The sequence below is a fragment of the Ranitomeya variabilis genome, chromosome 1 (assembly GCF_051348905.1).
Source record: "Ranitomeya variabilis isolate aRanVar5 chromosome 1, aRanVar5.hap1, whole genome shotgun sequence".
Taxonomy (NCBI): domain Eukaryota; kingdom Metazoa; phylum Chordata; class Amphibia; order Anura; family Dendrobatidae; genus Ranitomeya; species Ranitomeya variabilis.
Window position 1 is genome coordinate 586737733 of NC_135232.1, and position 22393 is coordinate 586760125.

At 44.7% G+C, this 22393-nt stretch overlaps 1 protein-coding gene across 5 annotated transcripts in view; it reads right to left on the bottom strand.

The window, feature by feature from the left end:
- Positions 1–2394: 2394 nt before the first annotated feature.
- Positions 2395–22393, bottom strand: part of LOC143769437 (uncharacterized) — a 44439-nt gene continuing 24440 nt past the window's right edge. For 3 of the 5 annotated variants that reach the window (XM_077257993.1, XM_077257960.1, XM_077258004.1), the window contains 4 exons: positions 6914–7021; positions 6504–6596; positions 6123–6203; positions 2395–5842 (listed from right to left, as the gene is read on the bottom strand). In XM_077257993.1, the coding sequence (XP_077114108.1) occupies positions 3701–5842; positions 6123–6203; positions 6504–6596; positions 6914–7021 (2424 nt within the window). In that variant the 3' untranslated portion in view covers positions 2395–3700. The remainder of the gene's footprint in view (positions 5843–6122; positions 6204–6503; positions 6597–6913; positions 7022–22393) is intronic. The other 2 variants (XM_077257982.1, XM_077257970.1) reach the window with 1 other exon arrangement.

A 22393-nucleotide genomic window follows, 5' to 3' on the forward strand; every position in this document is an offset into this window, starting at 1 on the left:
TGTGAAGGGAGAAGAAAAAAAAAATTGTAAAAAGACACCAACATTTACAGCAAAACCGACGCAAGACCACATTGCAATACTTACGAAAATCCTTTCTGACTTGTGGCCTTGCGTGGTCCCAATCATCCAATAGCGATCTGGCCACTTCTTCCCAGAGTTGTCAGATCAAGGCTGAGATGGAATGATTCCGATCAACGCTGCTCGCTCTTGCACAGCTTGAATAAGGACGTCATTATTGATATCTGGTTATCCTTCCTCACGTTGTGGAACCTATAGATGAAATACATAAAAAAAATTTGTAAGTAAAACTGAAAACAAATTCAATTACAACTCTAATAAAGGCTACTTACACCCCATCTTTCCTCCTCAGCAACTTGAGGCCGACGACCCTGAGAAGAATCATTTCCACTAGACTGCTCCTGCTCTTCTGCACTGTCAGGTACCTGTAAAGAAAATACATGTCTGGTATTGACAGTCAATAAATACCAATCAGTAAATCAAATGTGATTACATAATCAGTGTCATGTCCACTTTCGGAAGATTCTGTGGAGGACAAATTGGAAGAGAATGCAGCAGTCAAGTGAAACACTAGAGAAAAAAAACAGATAAGAAAAATTTAACTTGTTAAAAGCCAAACACAATGTAGCACAAAAAAAAGAACAATGGACACCAATACTTACATTACAGGCAGTAGTCAAAAGGCACAGCAGTCAGGCAGCACCAGGATGGCAGCACCAGGACGGCAGCAGCATCAGGACGGTAGCAGCACCAGGATGACAGTCCCAGGAAAACGGCAGCACCAGGAAGATGGCAGCACCAGGAAGATGGCAGCACCAGGAAGACGGCAGCACCAGGAAGATGGCAGCACCAGGAAGACGGCAGCACCAGGAAGACGGCAGCAGCAGGAAGGCGGCAGCACCAGGAAGACGGCAGCAGCACCTGGACCGGAGCAACCAACTGTCTACAAGGAACAGAAAAAAATTAGTACAGAGAACACAGGACGGCAGCAACAGGACCGAAGCAGCAAACAGTCTACAAGGAACAGAAAAAAATTTAGTGCAGAGTACAGACTGCAAAGACAAACAGAAATTTTCAAAGCTTCTATACTTACATCCAGCAGCACCAGGACAGCAGCACCAGGAAGACAGCAGCACCAGGACAGTAATGCATTTTTTTTACGCACTCATCCGCAATCATCCACATGTGGACGATTGTGCAATATTTGACGCCTCAAAAAATGCAACATGTTGCGTTTGCCGGACACCGCTGCACACCGCGAAACATGCATATGCATCCACATGCGAATGCATGCAAACGCATGTCCCTGCGTACACCATGTTAAAGATATGTACGCATAATGCATGCGGATCATACGCTGTGCACAGAAACGCTAATGTGAACCCGGCCTAATGTGCAGTACGCCTTTTGTCGTAGAAGGCGACATCACCTCAGGTTTTTATTTTCTGTCTGGGTGACATTAGCTCTATAGTCTTTTTGACAGAGGAATCTATTTAAGGTGATATTTCCATCAATGTCATAAATATCTCCTCATCTTTGGTAAAATTGCCCCCAGTGCCCCCTCTCATGTAACTTTTTCAATAATGCCATAAGTTTTAGAAGTGAAGTAAAATCTCTATTGAAGGCCACCTAAACTGGGTCATAAGACCCCTATTTTCCTAGAAGGTGAGAGCCCCAGTGTTGTAAGACATTTTTAACAAAAACAAGGAACCACAGTATTGAGCACAATTCATCTAACAGGCCTCATTTATTAAACTTGTTGTCCATAGCAACCAATCAGAACTCAGCTTTCATCTCATAAGAAGCTTTGGTGAAATGAAAGCTGCGCTGCGATTGGTTGCTATGGTTGGAGGCAAGAAAGACACTTTTTCTTTTTAGGCAGTTTTGCTGAATCTACCCAGTCTTTTGTGGTCCTCTCCTGCTGGGAAAATAAAGAGGTTTACACCATATTTGCCAACTCTCACATAACATGAGGGGATTCTCAGGAAAAAAAGCCAGACCACTCGAAAAAGTTAGCAAATACTTTGGGGCCTAGTGGAAATAATAATAAAAAAAGCCATATAGTGTGGTCGCAGTGCACCATTATAGCGGTGGGCCCATAGGCTACCATGGAAGTTGGAGGCCTCCTGGGCTGCCATTTTAGTTCAACCATGGACTGTGGCTGAGCATAATACGAGAATATCATAGTAACTATATACTGCGGTATATTGAAGGAGCAATAAAACGAGCGCTGCTTCACGTTCCCTAATGGCACTAAAAAATAAGGCAAACAATAAAAATCTTTTAAAAATATGGAAAATAAATAAAATATAAAAATTTGATTCACCCCCATATTTTCCCCCTTTAGTAATAAAGAAATATACAGAATAATTTATTGGACAAGGATAAGATTTATTAATGTGGCTTCAACATCAGTTATAATTAGTTTAAAATCTTTTTGAAACAAAAAAAATGATGATGATGATTTCTTTATTTATATAGCGCCAACATGTTCCGCAGCACTTTACAGTTTTTGCTCACATTATCATCGCTGTCCCTGATGGGGCTCACAATCTACTGCTCATCACCTGTCAAATACAATCCCAACAGTGAAACATGGTGGTGGCTGCATTATGCTGTGGGAGTGTTTTCCGCTGCAGGAACAAGACGACTGGTTGTCATTGAAGGAAACATGAATGTAGCCAAGTACAACAGAGATATCCTGGATGAAAACCTCTTCCAGAGTGCTCTGGACCTCAGACTTGGCCGAAGGTTCACCTTCCAACAAGACAATGACCCTAAGCACACAGCTAAAATAAAAAAGGAGTGGCTTCAGAACAACTCTGTGACCATTCTTGACTAGCCCAGCCAGAGCCCTGACCTAAACCCAATTGAACATCTCTGGAGAGAAATGAAAATGGCTGTCCACCATCCTTCACCATCCAACCTGACGGAACTGGAGAGGATCTGTAAGGAAGAATGGCAGCGGATCCCCAAATCAAGGTGTGAAAAACTTGTTGCATCATTCCCAAGAAGACTCATGGCTGTACTAGCTCAAAAGGGTGCTTCTGCTCAATACTGAGCAAAGGGTCTCAATATGTATGACTACGTGATATTTCAGTTTTTCTTTTTTAATAAATTTACAAAAATTACTACATTTCTGTTTTTTTTCAGTCAAGATGGGGTGCAGAGTGTACATTATGAGAAAAAAATAAACTTTTTTGAATTTACCAAATGGCTGCAATGAAACAAAGAGTAAAAAATTTAAGATTGCGTGAATACTTTCCGTACCCACTGTAGGTATAGAAATTCTTGAAGATAGGGAGTCTAGCCCTATTTGGACTCCACTTCTACTGAGTAGGGAAAACCTGTACATGACATCCCTCCCAAGAAGAACTGCATTGTTTGCAACTCATTAGGTGATGTATTGGGTCTTGAATAAAGTGTGGTCCTTCGGTCCTGGGTGACAAAATCTGGTACTAGTATGGAGGGGCTCAATTAGATTTTTGCAATGTACACCATTAATTAGAGGCTTCAGTATTATGTCCAGTGACAGTTTCTCCTTAGCAATTGCATAGCTATATAATTGTTAAGCCGCTTATAAAAGGTACTATGTATGGTCTCATTGACTGTCTCTCCAGCATTGCCAAAACAGACTTCAAAATAGCATGTCTTTATAATGTCTTCTGAGGAGCAGAAGAAACTAAGGTTGTCGACTTGTTAGCCGTTTTGCAACCAGAAGGCCCAGTATGATGGCAACTAGAGCAGAGCTCACAGATTCTGGCAACACATGGATCAGAGTTGCAACCAACAGAAGACACATAAGACCCATAAAACCTGTCTTGAAAATTCTGTTTCTGAAAGGTGAATCTTGTGTCTCCAAAGCATTGTTTCGCGCTTCTACACTTGGTGGCTGTGCTACTCTTTCAGTCCCATCATCATTGGAATTATCCACACTTGGACCATCACCACTATCCTGACTATAAATAGTTTCTTCTACTTCTGGACTGGTGGGACCATTCTCATGGATTGTGGCTTCTGTATGTCTATGAGAATTCTCATCAACATCATCATCACCATCATCACAACTGTCTGCTTCATGGTCAGCCACACCTATTGGACCAACACCAGGAAGATCAACTAGAAGATCATAAGTTTTCAAAGAACCATCGATGCTTCCTTGATCAGTAATTCCTGGGTCATGGGTACTGCTAATCTTAGATTTAGCATCACATGTACTCCCTTCACCACATTCAAGTTCAGCTTTGACCAAATCACCAGAACTGCTGTCTAAGTCAGGTTTTGATCCTCCATGTTTATCAGTTTCTCTAGTGAAAATTACCTCAAATGAATTAAGGCTATTATGTAAGAAAGTGCTGGAAGATACAGCAGAAGATAGAACAGAAGTTGCAATAGGGTCTACAAGTTTTGCTGCGGGTTTCTCTGGCTCTTCTTTATCAGCATCATCGCCTTTCTCTGCCTCCTGGACAGCAATACCCAGTGTACCACCATGAGGAAATACAGCTAGGTGCTCACCAGTTTTCAGAGAACCATCTAGGCTTATTTGATCTGTCATTCCTGCATAATCAGTTATTCCAGTCTTGGATTTAGCATCACATACACCCATTACACCAGTCTCAAGTTGTACTTGGACCCAATCAACAAGATTGATGTCTAAGTTTATTTTCGCTTCAACAAATTCATCAATCAATTCAGTGACAATTACCTTGAGGCCATCATCACAAGAAGTGCTTGAAGATCCATCAGAAGATGCAACAGAATCTACAAGTTTTGCTCCAGGTATCTCTGGGTCTTCTTTATCAATATCATTACTATTGCCTGCCTCCTGATCAGCAATATCTAATGTACCAACACCGGGAAGCTCAGCTACAGGGGCATCATTTTTCAAAGAACCATCGATGTTTCCTTGATCAGTCATTCCTGGGTCATTGGTACTGTCAATCTTAGATTTAGAGTCAGATATCCCCACTTCACATCTCTCAAGATTTACTTTCACCAAATCAAAGTCTAATTCAGGTTTTGCTCCATCATATTCATCAGTTACTTTAGTGATAATTACCTTGGTGCTATCATCTAAGAAACTGATTGAAGACCCATTAGAACACGGGGCAAAAGATGCAATAGGATCTACAAATTTTGCTGAAGGTTTTTGTGGGTCTTCCTTATTAATATAATCGTCATTGCCTGCCATCTTATCAGCAATATCTACTGTGCTGATGCCAGGAAGCTTAGCTACAGGGCCATTATTTTTCAAAGAACCATCAATGTTTCCTTGATCAGTCATACCTGGGTCATTGGTACTGGCAATCTTAGAGTTATCATCACAAATATCCACATCACCACTCTCAAGTTCTACTTTGGCCAAATCAACAGGACAACTGTCTAAGTCAAGTCTTGCTACATCATATTCATCAGTTGCTTTAGTGACAACTACCTCACTTGACATAGAGCTTTTATCTAATAAAGTGCTTGAAGACACACCAGAAGATAGAGCAGAAGATGCAATGTAGTCCACAAGTTTTTCTTCTACTTCCTCTTCACTATAGGGAATGGGCCTCTCTACAATAGACTTGGCTGTGACTGCAGCCAAGATGGCAACCAAAATGCCAAAAGAACATACTACTTCAGCACCCACGAAAAATGCTTCAACTTTTAACCACTTATTTAGCATTTCTCTTTGAAACTCCTTCATGAAGGTCTTATGTTGACAGGTCTTGCTGCAGATAAACTTCAAAGCCAAGGAAGACAGTTCATGAACAATCTGCTTCCTTTCATCTTGCTTCTTAAGGAAAAGTTCTACCTTATTTCTCCATGCTGAGGTCATCTGTAATGAGTTTGATAAGAGCTAATGATTAAAAAATAGAACTAAACAAACATATTAAGATTCACCTTATTTTTTAAAGACAGAGTGTTCCAAAGCATTGTAAGTGATGGAAATCTTGTACCAACATGGAATCGGATCATCTAATAATGACTTAATAGGTGTGGCTATGGAATATTGGGGTGTGGATAGAGTAGTTGGTGGGGCTTACATTTTAACCATTTGCCAATTTCTTCCTGTAGTAATAATATTTTAGATGGCAAGCATGACAGGTAGTACTTACCAATAAATTTTCCACGAAAGCGGGAAGATGGAAAACTGAGACAACGTCATAGGATTCTTGTAAATTTTGCAAAAATTGTACCTGTAAAACAAAGAGATAATAAAGTTTTTAGAATAATAGCTCTTCAAAAATATATAAAAAGTTTACAAGAAACCTTATAACAAATGGTATCAAGGTGTCTATCCACAACATTCCCGTTCCACCCTATGCTGACCATAGGATCACGGGATCTGTGGACTAGGTTACTTCTCGTCAGTTGAAAATTCATCAGCCAATCTTGGTGCCTTCAATATTTCCACCCTGTAGGCCCACAGCTACCACTGATCTATAGATTACATTAATAATATAGGTCTGTAGGTGGTCCAAGGCAGGTTAACTTACCTCAGACTCTGCTTCAGAAATGGAGACCACCTTGTGGCATAATCCAAACACAAATGTTTCTTCAGAATGGACAGGTTTTTTGCCTCCCAATGCCTGGAGATTCATAAAGAGAAGTAACTATAATGAGTCTATTAGTAAAAATAAGAAGACTGCTGATCTGCATCACTGGTTAGCATTTAGGTGGTGCTGCTACATTGTCCCACCTAAGAATATCATGTATTTTATTATTTTATTGAAATTTTGCTAATCATGGAGCAGAAGCTATAACTAGTAATGTCTCCCTGTTCTCCTGGCCAACTCTACCCCACACTTTTCTATCTTCACTCATCAAATGGTCTGATGAGAAAACAATATGAGCCTTCAACACAGAAGTGTTTCAACATTCACAGTTTTGATAAATCTCTACTCACCCAGTTGTCTGGACAGGGATTTCGGAATATAATCTGCACCCTCTTTCCTTGATGTGTTACTGTTAACAGATCCACCATCACATCGAAAACATTCATCATTTTCTTAATCTGGGGAAAAAAATTACATAAAGTCATAATTATAGGGAGCAGTAGTATAGCAGTTATATTCTTATACATACAGCTCTGGCAAAAATTAAGAGACCACTGCAAAATGTTTAGTTTGTCTAATTTTTCTCTTTGTAACTTTTATGACAACATGTCTCCATGTCTCCGAATTTCCAAGCATTAAATTTTGTATTTTTTTTTTTTAAAAGGAGAAATGGTCAAAATAAAAAAAAACAGTGCTTTCAGACCTCAAATAATGCAAAGAAAACAAATTCATAATCATTTAGAAACAACAATACTAATGTTTTAACTCAGGAAGAGTTCAGAAATCAATATTTTGTGGAATAACCATGATTTTTAATCACAGCTTTCATGTGTCTTGGCATGCTTTCCACCAGTCTTTCACACTGCTCCTGGCGCAACAATTTAAGCAGTTCTTTGTTTGGTGGCTTGTGACTATCCATCATCCTCTTGATTACATTCCAGAGGTTTTCAATGGGGTTCAGGTCTGGAGATTGGGCTGCTCATGACAGGGTTTTGATGTGGTGGTCTCTTAATTTTTGCCAGAGCTGTAAGAGCAGTATTATGGTATGTTTGCACGGTCAGGAATAGCTCAGTGTTTGCTCAGGATTTGATGCAGGTAAAATCTGCACCAAATCTGCATCTGAGGTCACTGGCAGGTCACCTGCGTTTTTGATGCATTTTTTCATTGCATGCGCTTTTTTGTCACTTGAAATAAAGCTAATTGAAAGTTGGCTTCTGGGAAGGAAAAAAAAGTGATTTCCTGTTTTCAGATATATTGGGATATGTTCCAACAGTCATTAAACGCTGCGGGTTGTACGCTGCATACATCTGCAGCGTCCAGATGTTACAGCATAGTGGATGGGATTTCATGAAATCCCATGCCCATTATGAGTGCACCGATGCCTACAGCTCACCTGCAGAGACGGACATGTGGTGCATCTTTCCAGACTGCAGCATGTCAAGTTATGTAGTGTAGACCCTGTGTAAATTTCCCATACACTTTCATTAGATGCAGTAAAACCGCATTATCTTCCTAGTCACATGCATATTAAGTGCGGTAACGCAGCTTACTATGCATGTGTACTAATTTAAATAACAGTTAATCTTGTGACACAGCCAGACGTACATGTCACAGAAAGTGGAGGACAGCACAGAGAGAGGTCCCCTCCTTTTTAATAAATAAATAATAATTAAAAAAAAATAGTGTGGGATCCCCCTATGTATGTTAACCAGCCAGAGTAAAGCAGACTAGTGAGACTGATATTTCAGGCTATAACGATCAAATATCCATGAACCTTACCAGCCTGATAATACCAGGCTGCTGCAGTTTGCTTATCTTGGATTGTTAGCAAAAATAGTGGGATCCCCTCCAAAAAAAAAATGTTGTGGGATCCCCCTATTTTTGTTAACCAGCCAAGGAAAAAGCAGACAGCTGCGGACTGGTATTTCAGGCTGGTAAGCAGGGCCAGACTGGCCATTGGGCACTTCTGGCAAATGCCAGAAGGGCCGGTGCCAGTAGTGGGCCGCTCGATCCGCCTCCCCCCGCCAGCGCCGACTCACCCCCCTGCCATCGCATTCAACTATACCGGCGTCTATGACACCGGTACAGTTGAATGCAATGATGGAGGAGAGAGCGTCTACAGACGCTCCCTCTCCCATCATTCCCTGCTCTGCCTCTGACACTGCGAGTGCGCGAGTGCAGCGCCCCAGAGTCCTGGTCGTTGCAGTACTGATGCTCCGCCACTAAGGGGAGTGATGGTATGTCTGATGGCACTTAAGGAGGTCACCTGACCAGGTATCACAGACACCAATACACTTCATAGTCTGGCCTCCAGGGGGAGCTAAGGGTGCTATGTATTAGGCCACTCCTTACAAACTGGTAAAACTGGGGGTTGGATAGAAAGTTAGACAGAAGCTGACTGGGTTGGAACCAGGCAACATCCTGTGGCAGAGGGTGTTGCAGGGGAAGATTCAGGGGGTCCCTGTCAGGGGTGGGATCCTGACAGAGGCCTAGCGAAAAGGACAGAACGTTAAGGAACCGCGCCTGCACTACATCGCGGCGGTATCTCAAGAAAGGACAAGAAGCGAGGTTTATTGTGGAGAAGTGAGAAACGAGATCAAAGCAAAAAGGAGATAACACCAGTAGGAGTCGTGCTGTAAGATCGAGGCAACATCCTACTGAGGCACGTAGCCGGTGGCCGGAATGCTGAGGAAGTATTGGGCTCCAAGCATTACTTCAAACCAACGGCAGGACAGTTAATTATAGGTTGGCTGTCTCACCTAAATCACCTAAGCAGACATAGGGGCAACTGTGGGAGAGGGGCATCACTAGGGTCCCGGAAGAACTCCAGGCCTACCCGTCATACGGGTGCGTCCTATCCATATCATCTGGGGGACGGAGAAGAACATCAGAACAGACATAAGTTGTGGGAAAGAACATCAGAAACAGACACAACAGTTGTGAGGACTATCCCGTGGTTCTCAGCAGGGAAGTACTACAACACACAGGCGCTAGAAGGTAGGCACAGATTTCCACCTGCAAAGGGAACTCTGGAGGTGCCATCGGACCGGCCGGTCTCAGACAGCCCTGTTAACCGTACTCTGGATTGAGGATCTTGAAGCCTTCAGTAAAGAGGTAAAGAGACTGCAACCCTGTGTCCTCATTATTCATTGCGACCTGCACCACGCACCACCACCTACAACTTTCATTGGACGCCCCTTAGCAGGGTCACGGACCGGGTCTAGCCACCGTGACAACCCCAGGGGGCGCGCCACGATGACGTCATATCATCGTGCTCCTGCTGTGTCCCGGGCAGACTGCAGCTGCTGAGACAGGAGCAGGAAGCAACACGGGGCTCGAGGAGAGGTGAGGAGTGTGTTTTTTTTTTTTTACTGCACTGTGGGGCCATTCTCGGGGGGGGGGGAGTAGGAGGAGAAGAGATGCGGGCTGTGCGTGTGGGCTGTTCTGTATATAGTACTGTGTGGGCTGTGCTGTATATAGTACTGTGGGGGCTGCGCTGTATATACTACTGTGTGGGCTGTGCTATATACTACTGTGTGGGCTGTGCTGTATAGTACTGTGTGGGCTGTGCTGTATATACTACTGTGTGGGCTGTGCTGTATACTACTGTGTGGGCTGTGCTGTATATAGTACTGTGTGGGCTGTGCTATATACTACTGTGTGGGCTGTGCTGTATATAGTACTGTGTGGGCTGTGCTGTATATACTACTGTGTGGGCTGTGCTGTTTACTACTGTGTGGGTTGTGCTGTATATAGTACTGTGTGGGCTGTTCTGTATATAGTACTGTGTGGGCTGTGCTGTATATAGTACTGTGGGGGCTGCGCTGTATATACTACTGTGTGGGCTGTGCTGTATACTACTGTGTGGGCTGTGCTGTATATAGTACTGTGTGGGCTGTGCTGTATATAGTACTGTGTGGGCTGTGCTATATACTACTGTGTGGGCTGTGCTGTATATAGTACTGTGTGGGCTGTGCTATATACTACTGTGTGGGCTGTGCTATATACTACTGTGTGGGCTGTGCTGTATATAGTACTGTGTAGGCTGTGCTATATACTACTGTGTGGGCTGTGCTATATACTACTGTGTGGGCTGTGCTGTATATAGTACTGTGTGGGCTGTGCTATATATTACCGTGTGGGCTGTGCTGTATATAGTACTGTGTGGGCTGTGCTGTATATAGTACTGTGTGGGCTGTGCTGTATATACTACTGTGTGGGCTGTGCTGTATATCGTACTGTGTGGGCTGTGCTATATACTACTCTGTGGGCTGTGCTGTATATAGTACTTTGTGGGCTGTGCTATATATTACCGTGTGGGCTGTGCTGTGTATATTACTGTGTGGGCTGTACTGTGTATACTACTGGGTGGGCTGTGCTGTATACTACTACGCGGGCTGTGCTGTATACTACTACGCGGGCTGTGCTGTATACTACTACGCGGGCTGTGCTGTATACTACTACGCGGGCTGTGCTGTATACTACTACGCGGGCTGTGCTGTATACTACTACGCGGGCTGTGCTGTATACTACTGTGTGGTCTGCGCTGTATACTACTGTGTGGGCAATGTTATCTACTACGCGGGCTGTGCTATGTTATGCAGGCTGTGCTATATACTATGCGGGTTGTGCTATATACTATGCGGGCTTTGCTATATACTATGGGGAGTATATTATATTCTATGGTGGAGGCCGTGTTATGTACTATGTGGCTGTGTTATATACTATTGTGGGGGTATATTATATTCTATGGGGGAGGCTGTGTTATATACTATGGGGGGGCTGCATTACATTCTTTGGGGGGCTACATTATATATTATGGGGATGTGGGCTGTATTATATTCTATGGGGGGTTACATTATACTTTGGGGTGGCTGCATTATACTCTGTGGGGTGGCTGCATTATACTCTGTGGGGTGGCTGCATTATACTCTGTGGGGTGGCTGCATTATACTCTGTGGGGTGGCTGCAGTATACTCTGTAGGGTGGTGGCTGCATTACACTATATGTGTGCTGCATTATACTGTATCGAGGACTATGGGGAATACGTTATACTATATGAAGAACTATGGGGTGCATTATACTATGGGAAGTGAATTGCACTACATGGATGACTACATGGATGACTATGGAGGTGCATTATACTATATGGAGGACTATGAGGAGTGTATTATACTATGTGGAGGACTGAGCAGTGTATTTTAATATATGGAGGACTATAGGGAGTGTATTATACTATATGGAGGACTGTGATGAACATTATAATATATGGAGGACTATGGGGTGTATTTTACTAAACAAGTAAAATGTTGCATATTCAGATTGTTTTTGCCGGAACAAAAATCATTGTTCTCAGCAGCACATCGCCGGTGTAAACTGTAGATGTGCTGCTGATAACATGTTACTGTATGGTGATCTGTTAGTGATCTATTAGTGATCGTTCTGTCCCATCATTCTTTCTCAGTTGGTGTAAAGAGGCCGGGAAACAAGCATTGAACAACTTCAGTATTGTTGATCAAACTCATTTAGCGGCATGGACTCAGCGCACGTAAATACAACAGAAATGCTTTTGTGTGATGTGCAATATGTTAGCATTTGGGGCCACATTTTAAACTTTGCCTAGGGCCCCACTTTGCCTAAAACCGGCCCTGCCTACAAGTGTACAAATATATTATACAGTCACCATGTGACAAGTGGGCCTGTGTAACAAATGCCAGGGATGAATTTTAATCCCAGTCCGGCCCTGCTGGTAAGTATCCAATATCCATGAACCTTATCAGCCTGATAATACCAGGCTACAGCAGTCTGCTTACCTAGGATGGTTGGCAAAAATAGTGGGAAATTGCATGAAGTCCCCCTATTTTTGTTAACCAGCCAAGGAAAAATCAGACATCTGCGACCTGGTATTCTCAGGCTGGCGAGGCTTATGGATTTTGGCCCTCACCAGCTTAAAAATAGCAGCCAGCAGCCGCCCCTCAACTGGCACATTCCAATTGTGGTACTTTATCTGGCTCTTCCCACTCGCCCTCTAGCGGTGGCAAATGGAGAAATATTTGTGGGGTTGATGTCACCTGTGTATTGTCAGGTGACATCCATCCCAAGGCTTAGTAATGGAGAGGCATCTATAAGACACCTATCCATTACTAATCCTATAGTTAACACATAAACACAGAGCAAGAATAAAGTTCTTTAATATTCTTAATTTACCATACTTACTGGAACGCCTAATCCCCGTCTCCCTCAATCTCCTGCAAAAAATATAAAATAATAAACCAACATATAATACTCCCTGTCCGACGTAGTCCAAGTACTGAGTGTCCCACAACGAGTATAGCTCTGCTACATCTGGATGCCTTTGGCTGAAAGGTGGCATTGTGCCACCATCCAGCCTGACATCCAGACACAGCAGAGCTTGCAGATGACAACCGGAGATAACTCGGTCTCCGGCCGTCACCTGCACTGCAGTTCTCACGGTCAGCTGACCATGAGAACTTTGCTAGTGACCAGAGATAACCCCAACAGTCACGTTCACGGCAGCTCGAGGTCAGCTGATCTCATTCCGAGAACTGCAGTGGACATGAACCTCCGGCTGTGGCACAAGGTAAGACATTATGTAAATTAGTTCACATGGGTAGTAAACTGCGTTTCCGCAATTACTACGCATGTGACTATAAAGATGATGTGGTTTTACTGCATCTAATGATAGTCTATGGACAATTTACGCTTCCGTGACTGAGCGTCTCCACATCGTAAATAGACATGCTGCGGTCTGGAAAGACGCGCCGCATGTCCGTTTACGCAGATCTGCCACCTGCATCTTTGAATGCATAGTGGAGATGGGATTTCATGAAATCCCATCCACTATGCTGTAACATCTGGTTGCATCTGCGTCCAATACGCAGCAAATACTGAATGTGGAAACATACCCGTATAGTAGTTATATTCTTGTACATAGGATCAGGATTATAGTAGTTATATTCTTGTACACAGGGGCAGTATTATAGTAGTTATATTCTTGTACATAGGGGCAGTATTATAGTAGTTATATTCTTGTACAAAGGGGCAGTATTATAGTAGTTATATTCTTGTACATAGGGACAGTATTATAGTAGCTATATTCCTGTACATAGGGGGCAGTATTATAGTAGTTATATTCATGTACATAGGATCAGTATTATAGTAGTTATATTCTTGTACATAAGAGCAGTATTATAGTAGTTATATTCTTGTAGATAGTGGCAGTATTATAGTAGTTATATTCTTGTACATAGGAGCAGTATTATAGTAGTTATATTCTTGTACATAGGTGCAGTATTATAGTAGTTATATTCTTGTACATAGGAGCAGAATTATAGTAGTTATATTATTGTACAAATGGGCAGTATTATAGTAGTTATATTCTTGTACATAGGGGCAATTTTTATTATAAAAACAAAACATAAATACAATTATAATAAAAACAAAAATCACCCATAATTACAAAACACAATTCACTTTGGTTATATACACACAAGTACTAAATAATCAGATTCATACATAAATTAAAGTGTCCACACCTGGAGGTAGAAGAAAATTAAGGGGGAAAAAAATAAAAATAAATAAAAAATAAATAAATAAATAAATAAATAATAATAATAATAAAAAAAAAAAAAATAATAATTCATATTTCCTAACTGAATTTTACATTCCTCCATAACTTATTATTTCTCGGACTCCTTCCAACTTCTAGTGATTTTATCCACCGGAGCTCTGACATAACCTGACCATCTGCAGCGGTGTGATCAAACAGCTCATTGTGCAGTGACACCCGGGTTCTCATGTGCCAATGATAGTATTTAATGACACTTATTATAATGTACATCGTCTCTCTGTCAATGTTACTAACAGTGGAGGGGACACCATAGATGATGTCAGGATACTTTAGGGTCCGCAGTCTGGGGATTTTTAGATTATCTGACACTTCCTCCCAGATCTTCCTCCCTCCCCAGCAATCACATATAAAGTGCTCCATAGTCTCCTCCTGCTGACAACCAAGGGGACAATTCCGATCAGAGACACTCAGATGTTTCAGGTTCCCCCTGACAAAGAGCCGACTATGCATTGAAAGCCAAGTTACATCAAACAGTTTAAGAGGAAGTCGTTTCCCGTTTAGGAACCTAAGGCTTTCTTGCAGGGTGGTGGTGACACAATCTCTCAGGGCCAGTGGAGAGTAGAAGAAAGTCCTACATACATGAGCATATATGTCTCTTCTCCTACTGCTCTCAATGTAAGACTTCTCCAGTCCCCACCTCCTAAGACACTTCAGACCGTAATCCAGATACTGGGGGAGGTGGTCACCTGTCCATCTCCTCCTCTTGAGACTGCCGCCTCGCACCCAAGATTCTGCAAAAGGCAATATCCAGTACCTGATACTATTTACCCACAGGGAGCTACTGTTTGAGTCCATGTTCCCAAAATTTACCTTTAGGAACAAGGAGTCAAAGAAAACCCTTGGATTCAACATATCCAGCCCACCCTCTCTCCGCGGTAGGTACGTTATTCCCCTCTTTATTAGGTTCAACCTATTCCCCCACAAGAGCTGAAAGAACAGGCTGAAGAGCCTCGCTGAGAAAGATTCTGGCAAAGGGAAAATGACAGAGACATACAAGAAAACAGGGACCAGATAAGTCTTCAACATTGCGACCCTTTCTCTGTAGGTCAGCCTCCAGTTCTTCCATCGCTGAACCTTTGCATTTCCGGTTTCCAATTTCTCCTCCCAATTTAGGGTGGCATTATCCTCCCTCCCAAATTTAACCCCGAGGATCTTAATATGGGTGGAGGCTTTGGCAAACTGCAGCAGATCAAAGCTGGGATCAGTATCTAATGTCCACAGAGCTTGACTCTTCTCAAGGTTGACCAGAGACCCGGAGGCCTCTGAGTAACTTCTGATAGACGCAGATAACATCTGCACCTCTCGAGGATTAGAGATCACCAACGTCACATCATCCGCATAGGCAACAACATTCAGAGGCAGGCAATGGGGGACCGGCACCCCCTGAAAATCGCACTCCTGCAGTGACCTCAGAAACGGGTCTAGGGCAAAAACATACAGGAGAGGACTCAGTGAGCAACCCTGTCTCACCCCTACCTCAACTCCAAAAGTGTCACCCTGCCAACCATTAATCAGAGGAAAGCTCACCGTCTCTCTGTACAATGTCTTCAGCCAATCCAAAAATTGTCCCGGAATACCGTACTTTGACAAAGTGGCCCACAGATAGTCATGATCAACCCTGTCAAAGGCTTTAGCCTGGTCCAGACTAACAATATATTTGCCACACCGCAGAGCTTTACATCTCTCAAACATCTCCCGTATCGAGATGACTGCTCCAGAGATGTTCCGCCCTTTTACTGTGCCAAACTGAGAGCCTGCCAACAGTGCTGGGGACAAACAGACTAATCTAGAAAACAGGATCTTTGCTAGAATCTTCCTGTCCACACTCAAGAGGGCAATCGGCCTCCAGTTCTTGATGTTGCTCGGCTCTTTACCCTTAGACAACAGAATCAACGAGGACACTCTCATGGATGGAGGCATCAGGTGATTTTCTAGACAACTTCTATACACATCCACGAGGATTGGAGCCAGGAGGTCTCTGAATTTCCTATAAAATTCTGCTGTTATGCCATCTGGACCTGGTGCCTTCTTCAGATGTAATTTATCAAATAGCCTCCTTAACTTCCTCCACCGTTAACTCTGCTGTCAAAGGAGAAAAGTCCACATCATTAGTATCAGGCGCAGGAGTTGCCTCCAAGAATTGAGCCATCTTATCTTTATCCAAAACTTTCCTCTGAAACAAGTCAGCATAGTAAGATCCCACCACCTCCAGGATACCCTCCCGTGAATCCTGCAATACACCCTGGAAGTCAGTGAGACCCGTGACCATTTTTTTGACTACCCTCTCCCTGCAATTCTCAAAGGGATCAGGGGCCCCTAAGGACCCATAATCCCGTTCAAGAACCAGGGAGGTATACCTACTATACTGATACTGCCTTATCTCAGATTTCAGTCGGTCGATCTTCACTTTGTCATCCCCACCCGCCGAATATAGTGACTCCAATTCTTTACGCAGCTTTAGGTACTGGCTGTACTTATTCCTCCCTTTATTAACTGACAGTCTCTTTAAGAGGGATCTGATATCCTCCTTGACGTCCTCCCACCAGTCGGTCATGTTGTCATAGAAGTCAACCCTATCTAGATGAAGCTGGATAAGGGAGTAGACACGACTCTGAACATAAGCATCATCCAGGAGACTGGAATTGAGCCTCCACAACCCTCTACCGATGTCCGGACGGTTAGAGGTCCCCAGACAGAAGCACAAGGAGAGGTGATCAGAGTAAGGGACGACCTTCTCACTCAGGGTGCCGACAGCCTCAGTAGGACTTACAAAAGAAAAATCTATCCTACTGCTCCTGTTGGAACATGAATACGTGAAATTTGGCTGTCGACCTCCCTGTGCGAAAACGTCAGTCAGTCCAGCCTGCATTATAATGTTATGTAGGACCTTACCATCTCTGGTCACTGTCCTGCCCGAGGAACTGTCACCTGATGTCAGTATGGCATTAAAGTCCCCTGCCATCACCACCGGAAGAGAAGTGAAGAGGTAAGGCTTAACGCTATTAAAAAGCTGAATCCTGTCAGTCACTGTCTGTGGCCCATAGATGTTAATAAGCCGGAGTCGCCTACCATGAATAGTGACTTCCAGGACCAAACATCTTCCCATGACCACCTCCGTCATCCTATGCACAGTCACATCATTGGTGTTAAACAGGACAGCGACTCCGGCGTAAGGCTCCACAGCCAGTGACCAGAAAGAAGGACCGGACCGCCATTCCCTCTCAGCTTCTCTCATAAGCCCCAGAGATGTCAGTCGTGTCTCCTGCAGGAATATGACATCGGTGTCCAGATGCGTGAGATGTTCATACACCACATGTCTCGTCCTCCTTGCCTTAATACTATTGACATTACTTGAAGTTAGTGTTAATGAGAACCCCGCCATCACTACACAATAGAGAAGGAGCACAGTAACTGCCATCATCATGAGTCAGGGATGTTCTGTCCACCACTGGTGTCCATGACAGACTCTACCTGAGGGTCCACAGATAAAGGCTTCCGCTTTGACGGAGGGTGGTCCTCTATGTCCCTGTCACACTCTGCATCAACTTTCCTCAACTCTGTCTCATAATCATCATCATTAGACTCAGATAAAACGCCATACTTGTTGGACACAACCATCACTCCTGCAGAATTCTGAAGTTTCCTAGTAGCTCTCTGACTGGTGTCATATTCTGCCTCAGGTTTACGGGAGGATGTGCTCTTTTTCTTCCTTTTATTAAGATTGATGCTCCAGTCATCCGATTCAGACAGTGATGCTGAAGGGGGGGGGGGGGGACACCTGAGGCTGCTTTACCTCTGCACCCTCTATACCCTGCTTCTCTGGTGTTACATGAGTGGACTCCTGTTGGGCATCTGGGTTGGTCACCATCTCTCCTGACATTAAATCCTCCCCCTCATGTGCCCCTGCCACCACATCCTCATCCTCCTGAGCCTCTGCCCCTGCCAGTACAGCCTCATCAGGGAAGACTCTGCAGATATTATGCCAGGCGTCTGGACAGTCCCTGTGAGGGTGGCCCATCTTACCGCAGAGGTTACATCTAACATCCCGGCAATCCACAGCGACGTGGCCGATTTCACCACACAGGCTGCACTTCACCACAGTACAGGCGTTAGCCAGGTGACCTTTCCCACCACATTTGAAACACTTTCTGGGCTGCCCGGGGTAATAACATCTTCCCTTCTCCCTCCCAATGAAGAAGGAGTTGGGTAAGTGGGCAGTAATGTTATTAAATTGCCGCAATTTCACCACAGCTTTCCACCCCATTGTCCAGATACCATCCTCATCTCTGACCTTGGAGAGTCCAGAGGCGAGGTCACAGTGTCTCCGGAGCCACACCTCGATGTCCTGTGGGGGAACGGCCTCATTCCAGAAGGTGATATTTACCGTGACTGTGTCCGGCCTGGAGATAGGAACCAATATAAATTTATTCCAGCCTTCAGAGTCTCTGAACCTGGGGTAATTGGCCCAGAACCTGTCCAGGTCACACTGCAGCTTGAAACTGACCTCGTAGCCCTGCCTGTCCTGAAGGTTAGACACCGCCAGTATCTCGTTTGCCACAAACCCCATCTGGCCGCATAGCAGCTCTCTCACCACATACCTGCGCTGTGGCAGATCCTCCTTGGCACCTATGTATTTAAACCGCACCACATTAATGCGCTTAAATGTCTGTCCGGTGTACCTGGCGCTGGAAGTGAAGGATGGGGCGCCGCGGCTCCAGGCATTCCTGGGGGGCACCTGCCGGGTCACACTGGGCCGACTGACAGGGAGAGGGTCTGCAGCAGGGGGGCTGCCACACCTTGTGGACTAGATGGTAAAGGGGGATAGTCACACATATCATGCACATTATCATCAGCAGCATCATTATCATCAGACAGTGCCACGTCCATGACAGAATGTGAAACCCCTCCAACCCCCGACCCCATGGGCACAACATCACCAGCCCCAGTCTGTGCCTCAGCCTCGGCCTCATCAGCACAAACAGTCTCACAAATAATGTCCTGCTCCTGCGTGGGGCATTCTGGGACCTGTGGTGCCTCTGCTGGAGTCTGCAGTGCATGCTCCTGTTCACACTCAGCTGCCTCAGCAGCACAAACAGTCTCACAAACACTGTCTTGCTCCTGCATGGGACATTCTGGGACCTGTGGCGCTTCTGCTGGAGTCTGAAGTGCATGCTTCTGTTCACACTCAGCTGCTTGCTGCGGCAGTTTTTTCCCTTCCTGGAAGCAGAAGCGGGCAGCCTGTAACACTGGCCGTGTCCGCTGCTGGGGGGTCCCGGTCTCTACAGCACAGTCCTGCTTATAGGAGGCGAACCGCTCCCGGTTCCTGTAGGTCTCTGCCAGGGGCCCCATGCCCTCCAGCACAGACTCAATGTCCTGCACAACACTTGCCAGCTGCACCCCCAGTGTGTTCAGTCTCAGGTCATAGGCATCATTACAGGCAGGATTAGCGACTTTTAGACTATAAATGAAGTCTACCTCCATTTGCAGCGCTTTTTTTTGCTGCTGTAACTCACCCAGTTTTCTGACCAGTCCCGGTGTAACAGGCCAAAGTAACCCCGTCCCAGATTAACCCCGGGTATAATTTGGCCTAGGCCAGAGTATACCCCGGGGTATAAACTGGCCTAGGCCAAACTATACCCAGGCATAAAATGGCCTAGGCCAAACTATACCCCGGGGTGTAAAATAGCCTAGGCCAAACTATACCCCTCCAGGCCACATTATACCCCCCAGGGTTAAAGTGGCCTAGGCTACATTTAACCCTGGGTATATTTTGGCCTAGGCCAAACTATACCTAAGGATGTAAAACAGCCTAGGCCAAACTATAACAGGCCACACTATACCCTCAGGCCAGACTATAGCCTTTTACTGGTTGCTATGGGATTTTACATGGCCACTTTATCCTAGCAACGCCCTGGATACGGTTGGAAAAGGGGTTTATCTACCTTGGGGGCACCCTCACAGCACTGCGGGGAAGCCGGGGAACCCTTTTACTGGTTGCTATGGGATTTTACATGACCAATTTATCCTAGCAACGCCTTGTATACGCTTGGAAAAGGGGTTAATCTACCTTGGGGGCACCCTCACAGCACTGCGGGGTGGGTGGGGATCCCTTTTACTGGTTGCTATGGGATTTTACATGGCCACTTTATCCTAGCAACGCCCTGGATACGGTTGGAAAAGGGGTTTATCTACCTTGGGGGCACCCTCACAGCACTGCGGGGAAGCCGGGGAACCCTTTTACTGGTTGCTATGGGATTTTACATGACCAATTTATCCTAGCAACGCCTTGTATACGCTTGGAAAAGGGGTTAATCTACCTTGGGGGCACCCTCACAGCACTGCGGGGTGGGTGGGGATCCCTTTTACTGGTTGCTATGGGATTTTACATGGCCACTTTATCCTAGCAACGCCCTGGATACGGTTGGAAAAGGGGTTTATCTACCTTGGGGGCACCCTCACAGCACTGCGGGGAAGCCGGGGAACCCTTTTACTGGTTGCTATGGGATTTTACATGGCCACTTTATCCTAGCAACGCCTTGGATACGCTTGGAAAAGGGGCTTATCTACCTTGGGGGCACTGTCGCAGCATTGCATGGAGGCTGGGGAACTCTTTTCCTGGTTGCTAAGCGATTTCAAATGATCAATCTAAGGTACTTACACCATGTAAAACCCTATAGCAAGCAGGGTGCCCCCAAGGTAGATAAACCCCTTTTCCAAGCATATACAAGGCATTGCTAGGATAAAGTGGTCATGTAAAATCCCATAGCAACCAGTAAAAGGGTTCCTCGGTGTAACAGGCCAAAGTAACCCTGTCCCAGATTAACCCCGGGTATAATTTGGTCTATGCCAGAGTATACCCGGGCATAAACTGGCCTAGGCCAAACTATACCCCGGGGTGTAAAATAGCCTAGGCCAAACTATACCCCTCCAGGCCAGATTATGTAACTAATCTGGGGTTAAAGTTGCCTAGCCCAATTTATACCTCTCAGCTCATATTATACCCCAATGAAATCATTTGCATTGAGTGATATACACAAGAATTACTTAATGCTTCAACATTTTATTGAGAAACCAAACTGACAATTCTTAAAGAGTACCTCCCACTATACAAAACTTTTGCCCATGGCAAAAGTAGTTGTAAAGGGGGGTATTTGTAATGCATATGCATTACAAATACCCCCCCATTTTATAGTTACCTTAGGGGGGCTGCCCGATTACCCCCCCTCGCTAACCGCCGCTGCCCGTCTCCTGGTAGACGGGGTCCCCCTCCTGCCGCTAGGTGGCGCTGCCTCTCCATGCGCCGACGTCACAGCCAGGCGCCATAGAGGAGAGCGGCACCTGGCTAGTGCCGTTGGAGCTTGTAGAAGCAGAGCCAGCACCACCTAGCGGTGGGAGGGGGGGCAATAATTTCTCATTAGCTATAAGTCACTTATCATGCAATGCAATTATCTGGGGCAACAAATCGCCCAACAGTCATTCTGTGTATTATGACATTTAGTCTAGCATGTCCTTGCTACCAAATTAACGTTTAAAGCTAAACACTGATAACAACATTGAAATGATCGTGCTTATTTTCAAGATACAGTGCATGTTCAGTTGTTGACTGCAGATTGAAGCTTGCAGGATATGTCAACCAATCCATGGAGTCACCGACGTTTGTGTAGATTATTATGTCGCAACTCAACAGATTCGCCGTGGTCATGATCTCTGCATCAGTTGCCCAGACTCCATCACGAGAGATTCCAGAGATGTTCACATATTCATTCACATTTTGGTTCAAGTAGTCCTGTAGTTTTTTTGTCAAGTCAGTTTTCATATGGTGGATGACTTTATCTCTGAGAAGGGAATGGTTGTCCTCTGTTCCTGTCAAGATGTAGCTGATGGCCCGGAAGAAGCAGTTTCCATCACCTTTGGTTTTATATGTACGCCGTGGTTGTTCAAGGTCTCGTCTGCATCCACAGTATACAACCTTACTAAACGTAAGGCCAAGAGTGGTGCTAAGATACTTCCTTCTTGAACTTGGTAGTAGGTTGAAAGCCTTAGTTTGCTTATTTTTCTGTGTGGCAGAGTCACTGGAATAATCATCATCGGATGGTGGAGAAGCCTCTTTATCCTGGTAAATCTTTAGGTTGCTGGTGTGGTATGTGTTGCTTAATATCTTGCCAGTTTTGTTGTTCTT